Below are 23,034 nucleotides of genomic sequence, written 5' to 3' on the forward strand. Positions count from 1 at the left end.
TATTCCCTATCACATGCTAAGGTAATTTTTTTTGTTGGGAGTCAATTAACCTACCAATATATGTTTGGAGTGTGGGAGGAAACCGGAGTACCCGGAGGAAACCCACACAAGCACAGGGAGAATATACAAACTCCACACATTTAGGGCCGTTGTGGGAATCGATCCCATGACCTCAGTGCTGTGAGGCAGTAATGCTAACCATTACACCGTCTGTGATGCCCTACATGCGCACAGTGTCAGATTATGGAGCTAACTGGAGGCTGATGGAGAGAGATTGTAACAGTGGCGTATCTATAATGGGTGCAGTGTGTGCTGGGCACATGGGACCCAGGTCCAGGGGGGCCCCGCACCGCACAATCTGCACCCATATTATTTTAAACTCACCTGTCTGTGGTCCTGCGTCAGTCGGCTGCCGGCCACCGGGGAGAGAGGAGGGGGCCCCATACAATTGCAATCATCAATAAAGTGCCCCTGAATCGTAAGATCCCTCTCCTATGACTATGCCTCCATTGGCATAAAGAGTAACATAAGTGATTCTTCATTTGACTAAAGTCCGTAAAATTTAAATATTTGGTTTTTGGCTTGGCACAGTTCTTCTTTACTGCATATTATACCACATTAACTTTCTCTCCAACAGGCACATTTGACACTAAGGGGTAAATTAACTAAAAGTTGGTTTAGTTTCTAAACCAAAACCGACTTTTATTGATGTCAGATTGCTGATGTCAGCTTCAATTGACACCTGACGTCGATGTCAGTCGGTTTTTGCAGCTCTATATGCTGTCGGTTTTGATCTTTCACTTCTAAACCAGTGACAAATAGAAGTGAAAAAAGTAACAATGGCAAACCCATCCAAACAGAATCACTGCACAGATCACTGTGATCTGTGCAGGCTTAATTACTGTAAACTGTAAAGAAAGGGTTAAATGAAAAAAATGCGTAGGGTACACCCCCTTCCAGGGGCATTTCTAGAGAGGAGGGGGCCCGTGTGCAGTCTCCGACACGGGCCCCTTCCTCTCCGCCTGGCAGCCGGCAGCGCACTGAGCGCGGCCAGCACCGGAGTTATAGACTCTGGGCACTAGAGTGTGCCCAGAGTCTATAGTGTATGCACAGGTCACTGGGAAAATGGCCGCGGTGGCCATTTTCCCTGTACTGCAATTGCCGGGTGCCCGCGCTGACGTGGGACTCCAGAAAGGTAAGTATTATTATGGGTGCGTGTTGTGCAGTGCGGGGCCCGTGTTCCCCACACACCCTGCACCCATTATAGATACGCCCCTGCCCCCTTCCCCAAATCGATAACCAGTCCCAGGACTCTCACCCTGAGCTGGTATGGGAAAATAGGGGGGGGGGGGGGGGGATTTCATATAACCAGTACCGGGCTAAACCAGCCAGGGAGCTAATGCCATATCAAGGAAACACACAGCATGGGGTCCCCCTGCCTTAGCACTAACTAGCCCCAAACTGGTCAGCCCAGGACTGGAATTTCTCTGAAAGTGGGGACCCCAAAATCAAAACGGAGTCTCCCCTCCCAAGGAACTACCAGTCCTAATAAAATAGTAAATTATTTTGTTTGTTACAGGTGGACTACAAGTCCCAGGCAGCCTGCCCTAGCATAATGGCACTTGTGGAACAACAAGTGCCAGTATACCCAGACTTTAAGGTCCCGCTGGCACCTGTAAAGAAAGTACTAGAATAAACACAGGACTTGCACACTGTGTGGTATATTTACTTCTAAAACAGACAAGTGGGGATGTTGCCCATAATCAGATTCCATGTACCATTTTCTAGAATGCAAAAGAGAAATGATAGCTAGAATCTGATTGGTTGCTATGTTCAACATCACCACTTGTCTGTTTTAGAAGCTTTAGTAAATCTACCCCCATGTGTTTTAATCTTTTATTTATTTTAAATATCATACTTACCAAACCTTTGGGTTCAGGGGCGTATTAAGAGAAGAGGGGGCCCGTGTGCAGTCTCTGTCCAGGGCCCCCTCCTCTTTACCAAGTGGCCGTCAGCGCACTGAGTCGGGCAGTAAACTCTGGGCACTAGTAGAGTTTAGCGCTGTGCTACACGCCGGGAAATTGGCACTCTGCACCCATTATAGATATGCTTCTGTTTGGGTGGCCTCCTCTGTGATCCATGTAGGCATCTATAGGTCGGAAAATAACAATCTAAAAACCGAATCCCACAGACAGTGCAAACCCAAAATGAGAGGTAATCCCCGATCACTCCATGGGAATTAATGGGGAAGCGCTGATTGGCAGACAATGCCACAGCAACCTTCCACTATCAGCCAATCAGCGCTTCTCCAAGCTGGGCATAAAAGCAACCTAAAGATACTCCGGATAGCTTTGCAGCGACTCATTGGGTTGCAGGATGCCGTTCCAGGCACTCTGCAAGTCAAATACTGCCTCCTAGGCCATGAGAACTGTGCGGCAGCACCATTTTCCCAGCCCTAGTTACAGCTCTGATCAGGGCAATACCTGTTCTCCTATCACTGCCTCAGGATGGCAATAACAGTTCAAAAATATATATTTTGTTATATTATTATTTCATAAATAAATAAACATTTTATTTAAATTACATTTACAGTATACATTGGTGTATTCCCAACTGCGGAAGGCCTCTTGTGTAAAATGACACTAAGCTGAGGGGCAAATGCAGGATTTACTGGGGGTGGGGTGTATATATATATATATATATATATACATACACATACATACATACACACATAGGACACATACTTACACACATGCCTACATATATACATACATACACACAAACATATATACAATATATATACACACACGCATAAACATACACACATACAGTATACACATACCCTGGGCTTAGAGGAGCCTGGTGGCCTCTGTGTGTGAGGACACACACAGGGGGGGTTTCTAGATATTCAGCCCCCCCGCGCATGTGCCACAGACACTGAAAATGGGTTTACGCAAATACAGGCAATGCAGATTCATATGCATTTTGATTACATCTATGCCATACTTACCCACTGTATCAGAATGTCCTGAATTTTGGGGTGTCTGACTCCCAGCAAAGTTGGCCTGTCTCCCACTAGCTGCCCACTTCCCAAGAGAAGTAGGTGGCCTGGGGTTTGGACAACGTTATTTGCATTGAAACATGTCATCGTGGTCCCGATAATCCTACTGTACAATGCCGCTAAAGATGACTTTTAACAGCAAGGGGCAAGGATGCGGTGACACAATTGTTGTGCCTCTGCCCTCACACATTGCACATGAACGGGACCCTTTTGGATGGGTCCAGTTAAAATTGGCAAGTATGCATCTATACTTACGACTGGAGAGGTTGAACCAGGGGGGCTTCCTCTGGTAGGCAAAGTTCAGTGAACCCTTCCACCAGGTACAAAATGCTCTGCTCCTGGGCTTACCAACTAATTTATGATTGCTCTCTGTAGGATGGTTCTGTGAGATTAATCTGGCTGACACCTGTCTCTGTGTAAGAACATGGCAGCTGTTTGGCACTGACATGCCCACACTGTAATGGCACATGTGTGTATATATTTAAATAGATGTGGATTGTTTATTCACATCTCCCTCTGTGACTGCAGAATTTAAAGGAGAAGTACTGCCAAAATTCCCCCCCCCCCCCAAAAAAAAAAAAGAAAACAAAAGAATTGAGTGATACCCTACCCTCCAACATGACCTGTTCCACCAGGTATAAAATGCACTGCTCCTGGGCTTACCACCAAATTTATGGTTGCAGTCACTTGAGTTAAACTACTTAATTGATGAGAAGGGTGTTTCAACACAGGTGACTGCAATCATCAATTAAGAAGGAAGTCCAGGAGCAAAGCATTCTGTACCTGATGGAACGGGACATTTTGGAGGGTCTGGAACTATGAGATATGCACATAAGCGAAAAATATGCCTTTTTGGATGTTTTGCACCTAGACATGGATAGGTACAAGTACTCACTGATTTTGAGGACAAAAACTCATGATAAACCTGGTTTCAGCCCACAAAATGGATGCCTCCATTGTGAGCAAAAAAATATACCTTATTTATATGAGATAGTTAACTTCATCTATATTCTGTGTGGAAAGTTTCACAGTCCTATGAGCTTAAAGCAACTATGCAAGTTCAGTACAAAAAGCCTCTTGTCTTTGGTTGCACATAAACAAGATTTAAAGGAAAGTTCTGTAATAACGTAGATCTTGGGGTGGGTACACTGAGGCTGCTGTCACCATTGGTCTCCTCTTCGTTTAGGAATGTCAGTCACCTGATTTTGCTGCCAAGACAGTAATATTTGTGGAAAGAAATCTTGGCCGCTTTGGTCCAGAAAAAAAAATCTACTCTCTATAGGATGGTTCTGTGAGATTAATCTGGCTGGCACCTGTCTCTATGTAAGAACATGGCAGCTGTTTGGCAGCGACAGGCCCACACTGCAATGGCACATGTGTGTATATATCTAAATAGATGTGGATTGTTTATTCACATCTCCCTCTGTGACTGCAGAATTTAAAGGAGAAGTACTGACAAAGGGCCTGATTCAGAGCTGGACGCAATTAGCGCTCGCTCGTCCAGAAAATAGGGGTGGCTATTCAAATCAACCGTTCGCTCTTTGTGGTCTGTTCACACCTCTAGGTCTGAACGAGCGAACCAAACTTGCGGTCGTTTTTTGAAAAAATACGCCCCCTGGCCGCTCGCATCCTACGTCATGTCCGCTATGTATTAGATTAATCGAGTATATCGACCAGGGTATGAACTGCTCGCTATTCTTGGGGTTGGTTTTTCCTACCACAATTTTGCGAGCAGTTCTGACTATAAAATAACCCAGTGACGTGGTCAATGACGCTGCTGTTTTAATTATGCACACCCATAAAACACCCGTTTTGACCTTTAAGCACACCTGCTTTCGGATCTCCACTCCCCGTTTTCAAGCACCTTCCCCCGTTACCACCCACATACGCCTCTTTCTGTCACTCAAATTATCAGGCATTCGCTACTTTGCGAGCACATGAATTTCGACCGCACTGACTGTTTCGCGCATGCGTATAACGATCCGTACGCATGCGCAGTTGGGCAAACATCGCTCGGAGTGAACGAGCGCCCGCTTACGATCGGCTCTGAATCAGGTCCAAAATCCCCACCCCCATACAATTACAAAATTGAGTGATACCTTACCCTTCAACATGAGACAATATGAATGTATAAGGGCCAAAGTCTGCATCGATGTTGATAGCTTTTCATCGATTTTTATTCTACCTTTAGTAAATATACCCTGTGAGAATGTAAAGGGACATAAAAAAAAAACCAACATTTTCCAGTACAGTGCAGATCCTGTTATCCCCCACATTCCATCATCAGCAACTGGAACATGGCATCAGTGTTTTAGACTCAGGACCACTTGAAAACTTAATATTGTTAAGAGTTTAAGTTTAGGGGGGGAAAAGTTGCCCCTCCACCCTTAAAGTTTTCCTTCTGGTAAACATAATACTGAGGTCCATATAAAACATTGAGCAAGGAATCTTGTTTCCTCACTTGGCCTATTCCACCTTCAAATGAAACCCTGAAACCTCTTGTCGTCCTTATGTTTAGTTTTTACTTTTTTTCCCCGCTAATGTATTGGTGTATTATTATGAACAATGGCAACTGCATCTATATTTCTTTTAATATACATACAGTACATCCTTATGAATGGCTTTACCCTAAATACCTAGCTATCACATCCTAAACAGACTGGTGCCAGCTTAATCCGTCTGCTATCATATAGGGAAGATGTATCAAGTAGTGTAATGTAGACAGTGGACAAGTAGAGAAGTTGCCCATAGCAACCAATCAGCTTTGAGGTAGCATTTATGAAGTACTTTCTATAAAGTGATAGGTAGAAGTTAATTGGTTGCTGTGGACAACGTCTCCATTTGTCCACTTCTTCACTCTTTACCCTACTTCATACATTTGCTCCTTACGGGTGAGATGTATCAAACTTTGGAGAGAGATAGTGTGGAGACAGATAAAGGGGTTTATTTAGTAAATGTAAAATAAGCTATTAGCTGGAGAAAACCTAAAATATAAAGAAATATTGGGCCTGATTCAGACCCACTCGCGAGCGGCTGTACGCTCGCAAGTGGGTCGATGGTCTGCACTGAGCATGCGCACGACGGAGGGAGCTCCGTCGTGCGCATGCGCCAGACACGACGAGCGAAGGACTTTCCTTCGCTCGTTGTGTCCGATCAAAGGGGGCGTGCTGTCAATGTTGATTGACAGCACGCCCAGTTTGGTGGGCGTGCCGGGGGCGTGCCTCCCTGACGGGGGCGTTCCCACGGGAACGCCTCCCGTCAGAAGCTGGTCCACTGACATCACTAGTGATGTCAGTGGGAGTGATTTTGGCTCTGATAGAGCCAAAATCACTCCGGAGCTTGCGGTTGAAAACCTCAACCGCAGGCTCCGGCTCGCAATTTCGATGGTCGCGATGGTCACGACCATCGCGGCCATCAAAATGCACGCTCGTATAGCCTGTGGGTGGTGACCCACAGCTATACGAGCGTCCAGGAGGACGCTCCATGAAAAAGGAGCCCGGCCCTCATGCAGAGCGTGCGCTCTGCTCAGAGCGTACGGCTCTGAATGAGGGCCATTGTTCTCTATATTTAGTATAGAGAAGAGTGCAGAGAAATTAATGATCTCTCCGCATTTTCATTTGTTTATGCAGCCCCCATAAGTTTCAATCATTTTGTCCTTCAGTGAGGCTAAATTGTGTCTGTTCCCTTTGAAGTGGCGGACCACCGGCTGATCACACTTCCTGCCATCCCGTGCTTGACAAATAGCCGCCCGATGGAGCATGATTCTTTATTTTTACTTGCGTGCAGTTTCCCGATATGAGGACATCACAGGGACATCTGATAAAATAGATTAGGAATTTCTGCTACAGGTCAGGGTGTAATTCATTTCACATTCTTGCCTGAGTGGGAATGCTCAAATGTGTCCCTCGTTGCACCCAAAACACTTCACACAAACTTTCCTGCGGGTTAAAAAATGTGTGTTACCGCTGCCTTTATAATAGAAATGTCTTTCCTAACCACCGCATCACCAGTGTTTTTACCACGTCTGTAACTGTAACAATGTAGCAGTGAGGAATCTACCAAAGCAGGTCAGTGTTCAAAATCAGCCACAAAGATTTCACCGATATCATCGAGGCTTGTGTTTCTTGGTTAAAATCATTAACCCATATGATGGTTTTCAAGACATCTTTTTTTCTTGGCAGGTCAGAGGTTTTCTATTCTCAGAATTTTCTAAACTTTCAATTTGGTTTTTTTTTTTGTAGTTCTCTTGGGTCATAAATTCATAATGCAATAAATGTACTGATCATCCCATTCATTTGTTTGATGGTTTCTGACAAGTTGCCAGAATTTCGATGAATTCTGAGTAGTTGAGAAAATGGTAGTCCCCTCTGTGGATGATGAAAACTATCCGCCCAATCAACATCGACAGCATGCCCCCTTTGGTGCGAGACCCGGAGCGACAGAGAGCCCGTCGCTATCCGGGTTTTGCACATGCGCATGACCGAGCTCCCTCCGTCGTGCGCATGCGCAGTGGGGCAACATCGACCCGCTTGCAAGCATCCTGCGCTCGCGAGCGGGTCTGAATGACCCCCTGAGTTCCTTTAAAGCGTATGTTCTTGTGCTGACAGGTTCCCACCAATATGCTGTTTTTTTACAAGCCTGGGTCTGGGATTGTTGCTCTATCATCTTACTAAAACTTTTTATAGATGTATTTTTGGAGTTTGGTTCAAAATCAGATTTACATCTGATCGGACAGAAGTTCTCATCTGTTGTGATCCTGTGTGATTCAGGGCCTGATTCAGGAAGGATAACAACTGTGATTACGCACACAATCGGCTGATTGTTGCGTTCTGTGTATGCATTGCAGTGTGCGAACGAGCCATTGTGAACGGGTCTGTGATCGCAGCAACTACGCAGACCCATCGCAGAGTGATTGACAAGAAGTTCCGTTTGTGGGAGGTGACAGGGGGGTGGTTGGCGAAATGCAGGTGTGCCAGGGCGTTTGAACACCGTTGCAGGGGCGTGCATAAATTAGCCACTGCAATGCCATACACAGCTCGAGTACTCGTGCGATGAGGTTAGCAATTCCTGAGTAAGGTCAGACCTTGTGCAAGTGTGTGTGAGACTCCGATTGTACTCGATGTTACCGATGGTTTCGCAGTCTTGCTAAGTATTAAGGATGTGTGTAAGGTAAGGGGGCGTTCTTATGTAGTGCTGCAACGGCATAGTGATTGCAATGGATTAGCATATCATGGCAGTCAAACTGCGCTCATAATCGCAGCCGCAATCACAGTTGCGATCCGTAGTGAATTAGGCCCTCAGTTCCAAAGAATTCCAGTTTTTTGGGACTCCAGTTTCAGCTGCCTAGTCAGCCTATTTAAATGAAGTTTATTGTGGAAGAAGTCAAGGGAATTTTGTCAGGACAAAGGACAGTCCTTTATTAAGAACTCTGGGGCTGACTCAGCGATTATCGGAAATCTGCACGTGCGCAGGACCCATTCTGTGAGTGTGCAGAATGGGTCCTGTGTAGTCGCACGCAGCCCCTTCTGTGCCTCTGCCTAAAGGAATACGTATCAAACGTTGGCTTACCTGTACTTCCAGTTTCGTCATTTACATTTTCACAAGCCCATATGGCTTATATGATGTGGACAAAACATCACAATGTTTTACGGACAGAATGTCGAATCAAGATAAGACAAGCCATCTCAAGTGGACAAAGTGATATATCGGTTGCACAACATTTTTTTTTTAGCAACATATTTCAATTTATGCTTATAGATCAAGTGCCAAAATCAAGAAGGGGTGGTGACCGGGAGAAAGTTTTGTTACAAAGAGAGTCCAGATGGACATTCAGTATGGATACAATCTCAGTGAATGGATTGAATGAGCATAATAACTTTAAGGGGTCTGTGGGCCTAATTCAGACCCGCTCGCAAGCGGGTCGATGTTGGCCCAGTGCGCATGCGCACGACGGACCCGGCTCCATCGTGCGCATGCGCGAGACCCGGATAGCGACGGACAAGCCGTCGCTATGGGTCTCATACCAAAGGGGGCATGCTGTCGATGGTGCGTGACAGCACGCCCCCTTTGGTGGCCGTGCCAGGGGCGTGGCTGCCCAGACGGTGGCGTTCCTATGGGAACGCCTACCGTCTGGGGCTGGCCCCACTGACATCACAAGTGATATCAGTGGGAGTGCTTTTGGCTCTGATAGAGCCGAAAGCACTCCAGGGCTTGCGGCATCGAGACCCTACCACAAGAGTCTCATCGCAAGCCCGATGGTCACAATGGTCTTGACCATCGCGACCATCTTTTTGGCCGCTCACTATAGCTGTGGGTGGTCACCCACAGCTATGCGAGCGGCCAGGAGGCCGCTCTAAAAAAAGAGAAGGACGGCCCTGATTCAGAGCGAGCGCTCTGTCAGAGCGCCCGGCTCTAAATCAGGGCCTATGTACTAAGCCATGGGGATAAAGTACCAACCAATCAGCTCCTACCTGTCATTTTTCAAACACAACCTGTAAAGTAACAGGAGCTGATTGGTTGGTACTTTATCTCCATCCACTTTCTCTCTCCAAGCCTTAGTACATAGACCCCTAAATGTTTTTACTAAATAGAGCCCTTTATCTCTATCCACTTTATCTCTCGCCAGGCTTTAATAGATCTACCCCATAGTCACAGTACGTGATCTTCCAGTTTACCTCTATCCACATGATTCTCCCGCACACACAGACACAAACATATGGTGACACTCTCCTGTCACATGCTGCTCACTTTCTCAGTCACTGTATACTTCTGTGTCCACAGGATGAGCAGAAGGGTGCAGAGAAGTTGGAGCTTTCTAACTATGAACGGTGCCAAGAGCAAAAAGCCTTCATGAAGCGCAAAAGACACTTTGCTTTGATACCATCCCAAGGCACAAAGGTAAATACTTTCTAATGAGTGCTTTAAGATTCTAGCTGGGCATGTAGGAAAATCACATTGGTGGGCCAACCACCACTTTACAATACAGTACATGAGCAGGACTGGATACTTCAACGTAAACCTTAGAGCAGGGGTGGCTAGACTTTTGGACTCGGTGATCTACTTTTAAAACTTCAAACCTTTCGTTATCTACCAAGATGAAAATGGGGGGGTGTCATGCAAAAAAGGGCGTGGCCTTGCAGAAAGGGACGCGGGGTCTGTCCTGGCGAAATCACACATAGTATCCCCAATTCAAATTACTCCACATAGCATCACAATCATATTCCCATTACACCACATAGTAGTGTCCCCTTACATTACGACACACACTAGTGTCCCTTATATACAATGCCCACAGTAGTGCCCCTTATACAGTGCCCACTGTAGTAGTGCCCCTTATGCAATGCCCCCAGTAGTAGTGCCCCTTATGCAATGCCCCCAGTAGTTGTGCCCCTTATGCAATGCCCCAGTAGTTATGCCCCTTATGCAATGCCCCCTGTATTTGAGCCTATTATGCAATGCCCCCTGTATTTGAGCCTATTATGCAAAGCCCTCTGTATTAAAGCCTCTTATTCAATGCCCCAGTAGTGCCCTTTATGCAGTGCCCCTAGTAATGCCCCTTATGCTGTTCCCCCAATAATGCCCCTAGTAGTGCCCCTTATTCTGTGCCCCCAGTACTGGTGCCCCCTCCCCTGTGCAGTACTTACCTGGTCAGCGGTCCCACGTAGACGTCCACTGCCTGCCGCTGACTGGATCTAATTAGATCCAGCAGGCGCGCAGGCTCTTCACAATGGGGAAGACGCGGGTGACATCATGACGTCACCCACGCACCCGAGCGCTGCATTACTGGGAACACTGGCCTCTGAAGCAATCAGAGGCTTCTTTAGTCTCTGATCGCTTCAGAGACCAGCATTCCCAGAAACTGCAGTAGGCTGGTCGCGATCTACCGGCGGGAGCTCCGCAAGCTACAGGTAGATCGTGATCGACCTTTTGGCTGGCCCTGTCTTAGGGGCCCATTTATTAATGATCGCATTTTGCAATGCGATCAGGGCATCCAGTACCGCCCATGATCGCATTGCAAAATGCGATCATAGCGGCTGAATGTATGACCCGGCACATGCAGGGAGACAGGCTCCGAAAGGAGCCCATCCCTGCGATGTGGCCGGAGTGCATGGGGGGCTGCTGCGCATGCACAGTCCCGCCGACTGCACATGAGCGGCGCCCATTGCCGGCGGAGGGATCTGGGAGATACCTCCACCGGCTGACATGCGGTAAGTCCCCATAGACTACAGCTGCTAACACTATCTTCAGACGGCGTTAGCTGCTGGTGCCAATATCGGGAATGCTTTGCATTCCCGATATTGATACATTTGGCAGCATCGCATCCCCCATAGAAACCTATGGGGGAGGCGGCTGCCAGCGGCAATGGAGGGACCATATCGGAGATACCTGCTGCGGTCCCTCCTTCATACATCCGGGGGATACTTAGTATTTGAGGTAAACCCCCGAAAACAGGTGTTTTCGGGGAATTTACCTCAAATTAACTTTGATAAATGGGCCCCTAGAGCGAATAGAAAACAATATGCATGTGCAGTACACAGACAAACTTGGTGCATGGGCTAGTTTGAGCAAGCCCTAATTTCTTGTATCCATGATAAAATACTTGCGATACTCCAAACTCTCTGGTCCTTCATTGCACTCTGTGAACCTATGGTGCCCAAGGTGTCTAGCCCTTAGGACTCGCTATAGTAGAATTAGTTGAAGGTTTCTTCATTTTCAGGCTCTAGTCCATTGAAAGAGACAACTTCCCTCTCTCAAGCCAGTGCTCTTGTGTCTCTTTCAGTGAGCTGTTATGTTACTATAAAGCCTGGTGAGTGGTCTTTTGCCCAGTTGGGAAGTGGGCAAATGCCCCTTTTGCCCATTTCTTAAAAAGAAAAGAAAAAACAATTATATGCTCTATATGCTACTGTATTTAGAGAGCTACAGTGGTATTTACAGGGTACGCAGTCGGAAAGCCGGCGGACGTAATCCCGATGACCGGCTTCCCGACTGCTTAATCCCGGCGAGGGTTAAATGACAGGCGTCTAAATCTAGACGCCTGTCACTTTACCGATGCCGGGAGACCGGCGCCCGGCATCCCGTTCGAAGTGATGCCGGGTGCCGAGCGAGGACAGCCGCAGCGGTGGGGGGAGGGGTTAGGTTTAGGGCTCCTGGGGGGTATTTAGGGTTAGGCACCCCCCCGGGAGGTTAGGTTTAGGCTAGGGGGATGGAGGGTTAGGGTTAGGCACCCCCTGGGGGACTTAGGTTTAGACGGCGGGAAGGGGGGGTTGGATTTAGGCACTTAGAGGGGGGATTAGGGTTAGGCACTAGGGGGAAGGTTAGGGTTAGGCACCACTAAGTAGGGTTAGGGTTAGGGGGGGAGGTTAGGTTAGTAAATACTTACCTGGGGACGGTCGGGATTTTCACCCATTTCAGGCAGCCGCTGTCGGGATTTGAACCTTGCATCTGGCGGTAAATCATACTGATTCCATTTACAGAGCTAGTATCCTTTAGTCACTAGACTAAGCAATGTTTTGGTGGGCTCGTCCCTTTTGTCCAGTTGAAGATTGGTGGAGGGGGATAGCGAATAGGCCCCCTGAAATGTTTTATTGATTTTCTGTCTCTGCATCTCTATATTCAAAATAAATATAGCATACTAGTCCCATAAATAACCCCAGGAATGGTAAGCTGTGTAGCGCTGTGTAATTTGTAAGCACTGTAGGAAACACGGTTAATAAATAAACAATAATAAATCAGACAGTGTTGAAGGCTCATCCTGTGCTTGTTACCATATTATAGTAAAAAGCTGCTGGTGAATACAGATCATTTATTTAAAACAAGTTATCAATGTGCACACCAAGGTTTCTGTACCATGAAAATACAGAACTTTTTACTGACAATTTTATAACCATTTACTGCCAGCAATTTATACTGACACATTATTATGTTACACATGTGTCCCTATACATCTTTGCTGCAGTCATGGTAAAAAGCTCCTCTCAGCACATCAGGTTCTGTGAGACTCTGCTAGCGCCAGGTGTCCTTTATTGCGTCATTTCTTGCCGAAAATGCGTCTAAGTCATAATGCGATGTGACTAGGACGCAACAGGAAACTGTGCTGATTAATTTGATAGGTGACACCTGTATATCTGTGTGCCACTGAGTCTCTGAATCTGTATATGAAGTGCTACAATGTTGCAGACGCAGATTTTTTCATTCCAAGTTCCGTTGTGAATCATATACAGACTCAGGTGCACACAGATATACAAGTGTCACATATCACATTAATCAGCACAGTCTGCTGGTGCTTCGTAGTCATATTGCATTGCGATGTAGGTGCATTTTCTGCAAAAGAAGACGCCCAACGCTAGCAGAGTAGCATTAGCTCACTCACGACAGGCAAGTCGCGCTGCGCGATGTATTGAAGCTAGATGTATGAGGACACATCTGTATACTGCAGTGTACTACTTGAATCCAGACCTATAAGGGGATATATTCTGGGGATGTCGGCGCTTAGAATACCGGCGCCGGAATCCCAACACCTGTCAGAATCCTGACCGCCGGCAACCCGAAGGTAAGTAGCGGGGTTGGGGGAAGGGTTAGAGGTCAGACTTAGGCACTAGGGGATGGTTAGGCACTAGGGGAGGAGGGTTAGGTTTATGGGGAGGGGGAGGTTAGGTTTAGGCACTAGGGGGGGAGGTTAGGGTCAGGCACCGGGGAGGGTTAGTGTAGGGAGAGGGGGAGGGGTAGGATACCTACCGACAAGTGTCGGTATCCTAACCCTGACGGGATTCTGGCATCAGGATTTTGACTCCCGGGATCCCGAGCGCTGCCATCCCATACCCAACCCCTATATACTTACATTAGAAGAAGCATCTACCATGAAAGGTGGATTTAAGGATTTTTAGTAAGGGACTCACAACCAATGCACAATATCAAGATAATTGGAGTGACATTTCTCTGTGGTTTATTGCAGTCACGAGAGACCCGATTTCTACTGATCTCAACAGTTTCCAAAACCTTATTTATGTGTTTCCATTTAAGGCAATGACAGAGAATAATGATGGACATTTCACTGAGGTTTTTAAAAAAAAATACAAAAATCTTTCCCTCTTTTAAATGAAGCTAATTTTTTGCACTTTTCAGGTCACAAGAGGTTCAATGAGCAGTGCTGTGCAGTGAGCAGTGCTGTATAATGAGCAGTGCTGTGTAGTGAGCAGTACTGTGTAATGAGCAGTGCTGTGTAGTGAATGAGCAGTGCTGTGTAGTGAGCAGTGCTGTGCAATGAGCAGTACTGTGTAATGAGCAGTGCTGTGTAGTGAGCAGTGCTGTGTAATGAGCAGTGCTGTGTAATGAGCAGTGCGGTGTAGTGAGCAGTACTGTGTAATGAGCAGTGCTGTGCAGTGAGCAGTGCTGTGTAGTGAGCAGTACTGTGTAATGAGCAGTGCTGTGCAGTGAGCAGTGCTGTATAATGAGCAGTGCTGTGCAGTGAGCAGTGCTGTGTAGTGAGCAGAACTGTGTAATGAGCAGTGCGGTGTAGTGAGCAGTGCTGTGTAGTGAGCAGTACTGTGTAATGAGCAGTGCTGTGTAGTGAATGAGCAGTGCTGTGTAGTGAGCAGTGCTGTGCAATGAGCAGTACTGTGTAATGAGCAGTGCTGTGTAGTGAGCAGTGCTGTGTAATGAGCAGTGCTGTGTAATGAGCTCTGCGGTGTAGTGAGCAGTACTGTGTAATGAGCAGAGCTGTGCAGTGAATGAGCAGTGCTGTGTAGTGAATGAGCAGTGCTGTGCAATGAGCAGTACTGTGTAATGAGCAGTGCTGTATAGTGAGCAGTGCTGTGTAGTGAGCAGTGCTGTGTAATGAGCAGTGCTGTCTAATGAGCAGTGCGGTGTAGTGAGCAGTACTGTGTAATGAGCAGTGCTGTGTAGTGAATGAGCAGTGCTGTGTAGTTAATGAGCAGTGCTGTGCAATGAGCAGTACTGTATAATGAGCAGTGCTGTGCAGTGAGCAGTGCTGTGTAGTGAGCAGTACTGTGTAATGAGCAGTGCGGTGTAGTGAGCAGTACTGTGTAATGAGCAGTGCTGTGTAGTGAATGAGCAGTGCTGTGCAATGAGCAGTACTGTGTAATGAGCAGTGCTGTATAGTGAGCAGTGCTGTGTGGTGAGCAGTGCTGTGTAGTGAATGAGCAGTGCTGTGTAGTGAGCAGTGCTGTGTAATGTGCAGTGCTGTGTAGTGAGCAGTGCTGTGTAGTGTAGTGAGTAGTGCAGTGTAATGAGCAGTGCTGGGTAATGAGCAGTGCTATGTAGTGAGCAGTGCTGTGCAATGAGCAGTACTGTGTAGTGAGCAGTGCTGTGCAATGAGCAGTGCTGTGTAGTGAGCAGTACTGTGTAATGAGCAGTGCTGTGCAGTGAGCAGTGCTGTATAATGAGCAGTGCTGTGCAGTGAGCAGTGCTGTGTAGTGAGCAGTACTGTGTAATGAGCAGTGCGGTGTAGTGAGCAGTGCTGTGTAGTGAGCAGTACAGTGTAATGAGCAGTGCTGTGTAGTGAATGAGCAGTGCTGTGTAGTGAGCAGTGCTGTGCAATGAGCAGTACTGTGTAATGAGCAGTGCTGTGTAGTGAGCAGTGCTGTGTAATGAGCAGTGCTGTGTAATGAGCAGTGCGGTGTAGTGAGCAGTACTGTGTAATGAGCAGTGCTGTGTAGTGAATGAGCAGTGCTCTGTAGTGAATGAGCAGTGCTGTGCAATGAGCAGTACTGTGTAATGAGCAGTGCTGTATAGTGAGCAGTGCTGTGTAGTGAGCAGTGCTGTGTAATGAGCAGTGCGGTGTAGTGAGCAGTACTGTGTAATGAGCAGTGCTGTGTAGTGAATGAGCAGTGCTGTGTAGTGAATGAGCAGTGCTGTGCAATGAGCAGTACTGTGTAATGAGCAGTGCTGTGCAGTGAGCAGTGCTGTGTAGTGAGCAGTACTGTGTAATGAGCAGTGCGGTGTAGTGAGCAGTACTGTGTAATGAGCAGTGCTGTGTAGTGAATGAGCAGTGCTGTGCAATGAGCAGTACTGTGTAATGAGCAGTGCTGTATAGTGAGCAGTGCTGTGTAGTGAGCAGTGCTGTGTAGTGAATGAGCAGTGCTGTGTAGTGAGCAGTGCTGTGTAATGTGCAGTGCTGTGTAGTGAGCAGTGCTGTGTAATGAGCAGTGCAGTGCAGTGAGCAGTGCTGTGTAGTGAGCAGTACTGTGTAATGAGCAGTGCGGTGTAGTGAGCAGTGCTGTGTAGTGAACAGTACTGTGTAATGAGCAGTGCTGTGTAGTGAATGAGCAGTGCTGTGTAGTGAGCAGTGCTGTGCAATGAGCAGTACTGTGTAATGAGCAGTGCTGTGTAGTGAGCAGTGCTGTGTAATGAGCAGTGCTGTGTAATGAGCAGTGCAGTGAGCAGTACTGTGTAATGAGCAGTGCGGTGTAGTGAGCAGTACTGTGTAATGAGCAGTGCTGTGTAGTGAATGAGCAGTGCTGTGTAGTGAATGAGCAGTGCTGTGCAATGAGCAGTACTGTGTAATGAGCAGTGCTGTATAGTGAGCAGTGCTGTGTAGTGAGCAGTGCTGTGTAGTGAATGAGCAGTGCTGTGTAGTGAGCAGTGCTGTGCTTTGAGCAGTGCTGTGTAATGAGCAGTACTGTGCAGTGAGCAGTGCAGTGTAGTGAGCAGTGCAATGTAATGAGCAGTGCTGTGCTTTGAGCAGTGCTGTGTAATGAGCAGTACTGTGCAGTGAGCAGTGCGGTGCAGTGAGCAGTGCTGTGTAGTGAGCAGTGCTGTGTAGTGAATGAGCAGTGCTGTGTAATGAGCAGTGCTGTGTAGTGAGCAGTGCTGTGTAGTGAATGAGCAGTGCTGTGTAGTGAGCAGTGCTGTATAGTGAGCAGTGCTGTGTAGTGTAGTGAGCAGTGCAGTGTAATGAGCAGTGCTGGGTAATGAGCAGAGCTATGTAGTGAGCCAGATTACTGTGTAATGAGCAGTGCTGTGCAGTGAGCAGTACTGTGTAATGAGCAGTGCGGTGTAGTGAGCAGTACTGTGTAATGAGCAGTGCTGTGTAGTGAATGAGCAGTGCTGTGTAGTGAATGAGCAGTGCTGTGCAATGAGCAGTACTGTGTAATGAGCAGTGCTGTATAGTGAGCAGTGCTGTGTAGTGAGCAGTGCTGTGTAGTGAGCAGTGCTGTGTAGTGAATGAGCAGTGCTGTGTAGAGAGCAGTGCTGTGTAATGTGCAGTGCTGTGTAGTGAGCAGTGCTGTGTAATGAGCAGTGCAGTGTAGTGAGCAGTGCAGTGTAATGAGCAGTGCTGTGTAATGAGCAGTGCTATGTAGTGAGCAGTGCTGTGCAATGAGCAGTGCTGTGCAATGAGCAGTGCAGTGTAGTGAGCAGTGCAATGTAATGAGCAGTGCTGTACAGTGAGCAGTGCTGTGTAATGAGCAGTGCGGTGTAGTGAGCAGTACTGTGTAATGAGCAGTGCTGTGCAGTGAGCAGTGCTGTGTAGTGAGCAGTACTGTGTAATGAGCAGTGCTGTGCAGTGAGCAGTGCTGTATAATGAGCAGTGCTGTGCAGTGAGCAGTGCTGTGTAGTGAGCAGTACTGTGTAATGAGCAGTGCGGTGTAGTGAGCAGTGCTGTGTAGTGAGCAGTACTGTGTAATGAGCAGTGCTGTGTAGTGAATGAGCAGTGCTGTGTAGTGAGCAGTGCTGTGCAATGAGCAGTACTGTGTAATGAGCAGTGCTGTGTAGTGAGCAGTGCTGTGTAATGAGCAGTGCTGTGTAATGAGCACTGCGGTGTAGTGAGCAGTACTGTGTAATGTGCAGTGAATGAGCAGTGCTGTGTAGTGAAAGAGCAGTGCTGTGTAGTGAGCAGTACTGTGTAATGAGCAGTGCTGTATAGTGAGCAGTGCTGTGTAGTGAGCAGTGCTGTGTAATGAGCAGTGCTGTCTAATGAGCAGTGCGGTGTAATGAGCAGTACTGTGTAATGAGCAGTGCTGTGTAGTGAATGAGCAGTGCTGTGTAGTTAATGAGCAGTGCTGTGCAATGAGCAGTACTGTATAATGAGCAGTGCTGTGCAGTGAGCGGTACTGTGTAATGAGCAGTGCGGTGTAGTGAGCAGTACTGTGTAATGAGCAGTGCTGTGTAGTGAATGAGCAGTGCTGTGCAATGAGCAGTACTGTGTAATGAGCAGTGCTGTATAGTGAGCAGTGCTGTGTGGTGAGCAGTGCTGTGTAGTGAATGAGCAGTGCTGTGTAGTGAGCAGTGCTGTGTAATGAGCAGTGCAGTGCAGTGAGCAGTGCTGTGTAGTGAGCAGTACTGTGTAATGAGCAGTGCGGTGTAGTGAATGAGCAGTGCTGTGTAGTGAGCAGTGCTGTGTAATGTGCAGTGCTGTGTAGTGAGCAGTGCTGTGTAGTGTAGTGAGCAGTGCAGTGTAATGAGCAGTGCTGGGTAATGAGCAGTGCTATGTAGTGAGCAGTGCTGTGCAATGAGCAGTACTGTGTAGTGAGCAGTGCTGTGCAATGAGCAGTGCTGTGTAGTGAGCAGTACTGTGTAATGAGCAGTGCTGTGTAGTGAGCAGTGCTGTATAATGAGCAGTGCTGTGCAGTGAGCAGTGCTGTGTAGTGAGCAGTACTGTGTAATGAGCAGTGCGGTGTAGTGAGCAGTGCTGTGTAGTGAGCAGTACTGTGTAATGAGCAGTGCTGTGTAGTGAATGAGCAGTGCTGTGTAGTGCGCAGTGTTGTGCAATGAGCAGTACTGTGTAATGAGCAGTGCTGTGTAGTGAGCAGTGCTGTGTAATGAGCAGTGCTGTGTAATGAGCAGTGCGGTGTAGTGAGCAGTACTGTGTAATGAGCAGTGCTGTGTAGTGAATGAGCAGTGCTGTGTAGTGAATGAGCAGTGCTGTGCAATGAGCAGTACTGTGTAATGAGCAGTGCTGTATAGTGAGCAGTGCTGTGTAGTGAGCAGTGCTGTGTAATGAGCAGTGTTGTCTAATGAGCAGTGCTGTATAGTGAGCAGTGCTGTGTAGTGAGCAGTGCTGTGTAGTGAATGAGCAGTGCTGTGCAATGAGCAGTACTGTGTAATGAGCAGTGCTGTGTAGTGAGCAGTGCTGTGTAATGAGCAGTGCTGTGTAATGAGCTGTGCAGTGAGCAGTACTGTGTAATGAGCAGTGCGGTGTAGTGAGCAGTACTGTGTAATGAGCAGTGCTGTGTAGTGAATGAGCAGTGCTGTGTGGTGAATGAGCAGTGCTGTGCAATGAGCAGTACTGTGTAATGAGCAGTGCTGTATAGTGAGCAGTGCTGTGTAGTGAGCAGTGCTGTGTAGTGAATGAGCAGTGCTGTGCAATGAGCAGTACTGTGTAATGAGCAGTGCTGTGTAGTGAGCAGTGCTGTGTAATGAGCAGTGCTGTGTAATGAGCTGTGCAGTGAGCAGTACTGTGTAATGAGCAGTGCGGTGTAGTGAGCAGTACTGTGTAATGAGCAGTGCTGTGTAGCGAATGAGCAGTGCTGTGTGGTGAATGAGCAGTGCTGTGCAATGAGCAGTACTGTGTAATGAGCAGTGCTGTATAGTGAGCAGTGCTGTGTAGTGAGCAGTGCTGTGTAGTGAATGAGCAGTGCTGTGTAGTGAGCAGTGCTGTGTAATGTGCAGTGTTGTGTAGTGAGCAGTGCTGTGTAATGAGCAGTGCAGTGTAGTGAGCAGTGCAGTGTAATGAGCAGTGCTGTGTAATGAGCAGTGCTATGTAGTGAGCAGTGCTGTGCAATGAGCAGTGCTGTGTAGTGAGCAGTGCAATGTAATGAGCAGTGCTGTGCAGTGAGCAGTGCTGTGTAATGAGCAGTACTGTGCAGTGAGCAGTGCGGTGTAGTGAGCAGTGCTGTGTAGTGAATGAGCAGTGCTGTGTAGTGAGCAGTGCTGTGTAATGTGCAGTGCTGTATAGTGAGCAGTGCTGTGTAGTGTAGTGAGCAGTGCAGTGTAATGAGCAGTGCTGGGTAATGAGCAGTGCTATGTAGTGAGCCAGATTACTGTGTAATGAGCAGTGCTGTGCAGTGAGCAGTACTGTGTAATGAGCAGTGCGGTGTAGTGAGCAGTACTGTGTAATGAGCAGTGCTGTGTAGTGAATGAGCAGTGCTGTGTAGTGAATGAGCAGTGCGGTGTAGTGAGCAGTACTGTGTAATGAGCAGTGCTGTGTAGTGAATGAGCAGTGCTGTGTAGTGAGCAGTGCTGTGTAATGTGCAGTGCTGTGTAGTGAGCAGTGCTGTGTAATGAGCAGTGCAGTGTAGTGAGCAGTGCAGTGTAATGAGCAGTGCTGTGTAATGAGTAGTGCTGTGCAATGAGCAGTGCTATGTAGTGAGCAGTGCTGTGCAATGAGTAGTGCTGTGCAATGAGCAGTGCAGTGTAGTGAGTAGTGCAATGTAATGAGCAGTGCTGTACAGTGAGCAGTGCTGTGTAATGAGCAGTACTGTGCAGTGAGCAGTGCTGTGTAATGAGCAGTGCTGTGTAGTGAGCAGTGCTGTGTTGTGAATGAGCAGTGCTGTGTAGTGAGCAGTGCTGTGTAATGTGCAGTGCTGTGTAGTGAGCAGTGCTGTGTAGTGTAGTGAGCAGTGCAGTGTAATGAGCAGTGCTGGGTAATGAGCAGTGCTATGTAGTGAGCAGTGCTGTGCAATGAGCAGTGCTGTGTAGTGAGCAGTGCTGTGCAATGAGCAGTGCTGTGTAGTGAGCAGTGCTGTGTAATGAGCAGTGCAGTGTAGTGAGCAGTGCAATGTAATGAGCAGTGCTGTGTAGTGAGCAGTGCTGTGTAATGAGCAGTGCTGTGTAGTGAGCAGTGCTGTGTAGTGAATGAGCAGTGCTGTGCAGTGAGCAGTGCTGTGCAGTGAGCAGTGCGGTGTAGTGAGCAGTGCGGTGTAGTGAGCAGTGCTGTGTAGTGAGCAGTGCTGTGCAGTGAGCAGTGCGGTGTAGTGAGCAGTGCGGTGTAATGAGCAGTGCTGTGTAATGAGCAGTGCTGCGCAATGAGCAGGGCTGTGTAGTGAGCAGTGCTGTGCAATGAGCAGTGCTGTGCAGTGAGCAGTGCTGTGTAGTGAATGAGCAGTGCTGTGTAATGAGCAGTGCTGTGTAGTGAATGAGCAGTGCTGTGTAGTGAGCAGTGCTGTGTAGTGAATGAGCAGTGCTGTGTAATGAGCAGTGCTGTGTAGTGAGCACTGCAGTGCTGTGTAGTTCTCTCTGCTGAGTCTGACTCACATTGTAGAGGTGACACCCAAAATTATTCAGGACATCAGGAAGCTTTGAGCTCTCTCTGCATACAGTATAACCTCAGCTGTGGTGGGATTAACCATTTACATCTTGCTCAGATATTCATTTGTCAGTCTCCTCCCTTTTAAGTAGCTGTTGATCACTAAGGTAATTGACTATTTAGAAATGGGGTGGCAGCAGCAACAACAGCAAATACAGGCAGGAAGTCAGACCACACAGGCCCAGCTGCAACGCTGTACCAGCATTAACGTTTGTTATTTATGTTGGCACATATCATGCACAGTCATGAAAATTATGATTGAAAGAATAATAAAATTAATACATTTGAATTTCATGGCGTGTAGTCTATAAAAGCTGTGGAATGGAAATGTTGTCTTGCTCCTCCTAAGGAGAGTGGTTCTTTGCAATTTACATTATATCACAATTATTTCACCCACTGACCATTCCTATGTCACACACCTCCCAACTGCCCCAATTTAGGCAGCACATTACCAAGATGAGTGCTCGTTCTCTCCATCCTGATTGGAACATCTTTGTCCTCATCAGGCCAGAAGCTTGGGAGGTGCATGCAGGGAATTGGTATGTTATAGCGCCGGACCTAAGCCCGGCGGATGAAATACCGACGCCGGAAGGCCGACAGATGGAGATCCCGACAGGGTAAATATTAACACTATCCCTACCCCTCTCCCCCCCCTAACCCTCCCTTAGTGGTGCCTAACCCTAACCTCCCCCCTAGTGCCTAAGGCTGACCTCCCCCCAGGGGTGCCTAAACCTAATCCCCCCTCCCCACATCCTAAGCCAACCCTCCCGGGGGGTGCCTAACTCTAACCTCCCCCCAGGAGATGCCTGACACTACTCCCCTTCCCCTAGCCTAAACCTAACCCTACCAGTGGGGTGCTTAACCCTTAGTCCCCTCGGAAGTCCCTAAACCTATCCCTCCTTCCCCCGCGGCTAACAGCTCACGATGCCAGGGTTACCTATGTCCGGTATGCCGGGTGTCGGGATTTCAGCATGGGGCTAATGATAGGCATCGGTATTTAGACTTTTCACTGTCGGGAAGCCGGCGATTGGCATTTCGACCGCCGGCTTCCTGACTACATGCCGCATGCAGTTCACTGCTCCTCTGCATCAGAGAGCAGAGGTGTACGGGTGTTTTGAACATTTGCATTGCTGCGTGCAGCATTATCAGGGTGCTTTTACTCGGTTTCTCACTGATTTCTCACCTTGACCTCTCCTCCAACATGAGCACTTCTAAACCTTTACCCTGATGTAGTGCAGCCCCATCAGAGGTATGGGTTACGTCCCACCTTTATAGCAGCACGCCCAACTTTAGCACAATGTTGGAAACAGTCCCTCCCTCCTCCTTTACTTAAAGTGTTTCATAAGGTTCATATTCTTTTCACTATCGAAACGGCTTCTCTCCCATATTCCACCTCCGTTTCCTCTCCATCTATGAAGTGGATGGCTTTGGCATTAGTATGTTACCGATGGCGAGGGTGTTCAACTATTCTCTAAGCCGTCTCTATCAGACCCATTGGCATTTAGTTTAAATGAGGTTGATTTTTCTTGAACTATCATGTTACTGTGTGACTATTGCTCGTCTGTTTACAATATTTCGTTGTTAATTCATTTTGCATTCTTTTTTTTCTGTACCCCTTTCCCTGAAATATTTCAATAAATACTACTGATGACAAAATGGTGCTTTTAGGGGAGGGGAAAAAGACGGGGAGAGGGTCCAGCATTTCAAAAGT

General features: G+C 47.6%; 1 protein-coding gene across 1 annotated transcript in view; it reads left to right on the forward strand.

The window, feature by feature from the left end:
• Positions 1–23,034, forward strand: part of PLEKHO2 (pleckstrin homology domain containing O2) — an 85,509-nt gene that overhangs the window by 49,715 nt on the left and 12,760 nt on the right. Inside the window, exon 3 of the mRNA XM_088452871.1 lies at positions 9,842–9,958. Within this exon, the coding sequence (XP_088308997.1) occupies positions 9,842–9,958 (117 nt within the window). The remainder of the gene's footprint in view (positions 1–9,841; positions 9,959–23,034) is intronic.

Source organism: Taudactylus pleione, unplaced genomic scaffold, assembly GCF_031769625.1.
Source record: "Taudactylus pleione unplaced genomic scaffold, aTauple2 ptg000556l, whole genome shotgun sequence".
Taxonomy (NCBI): domain Eukaryota; kingdom Metazoa; phylum Chordata; class Amphibia; order Anura; family Myobatrachidae; genus Taudactylus; species Taudactylus pleione.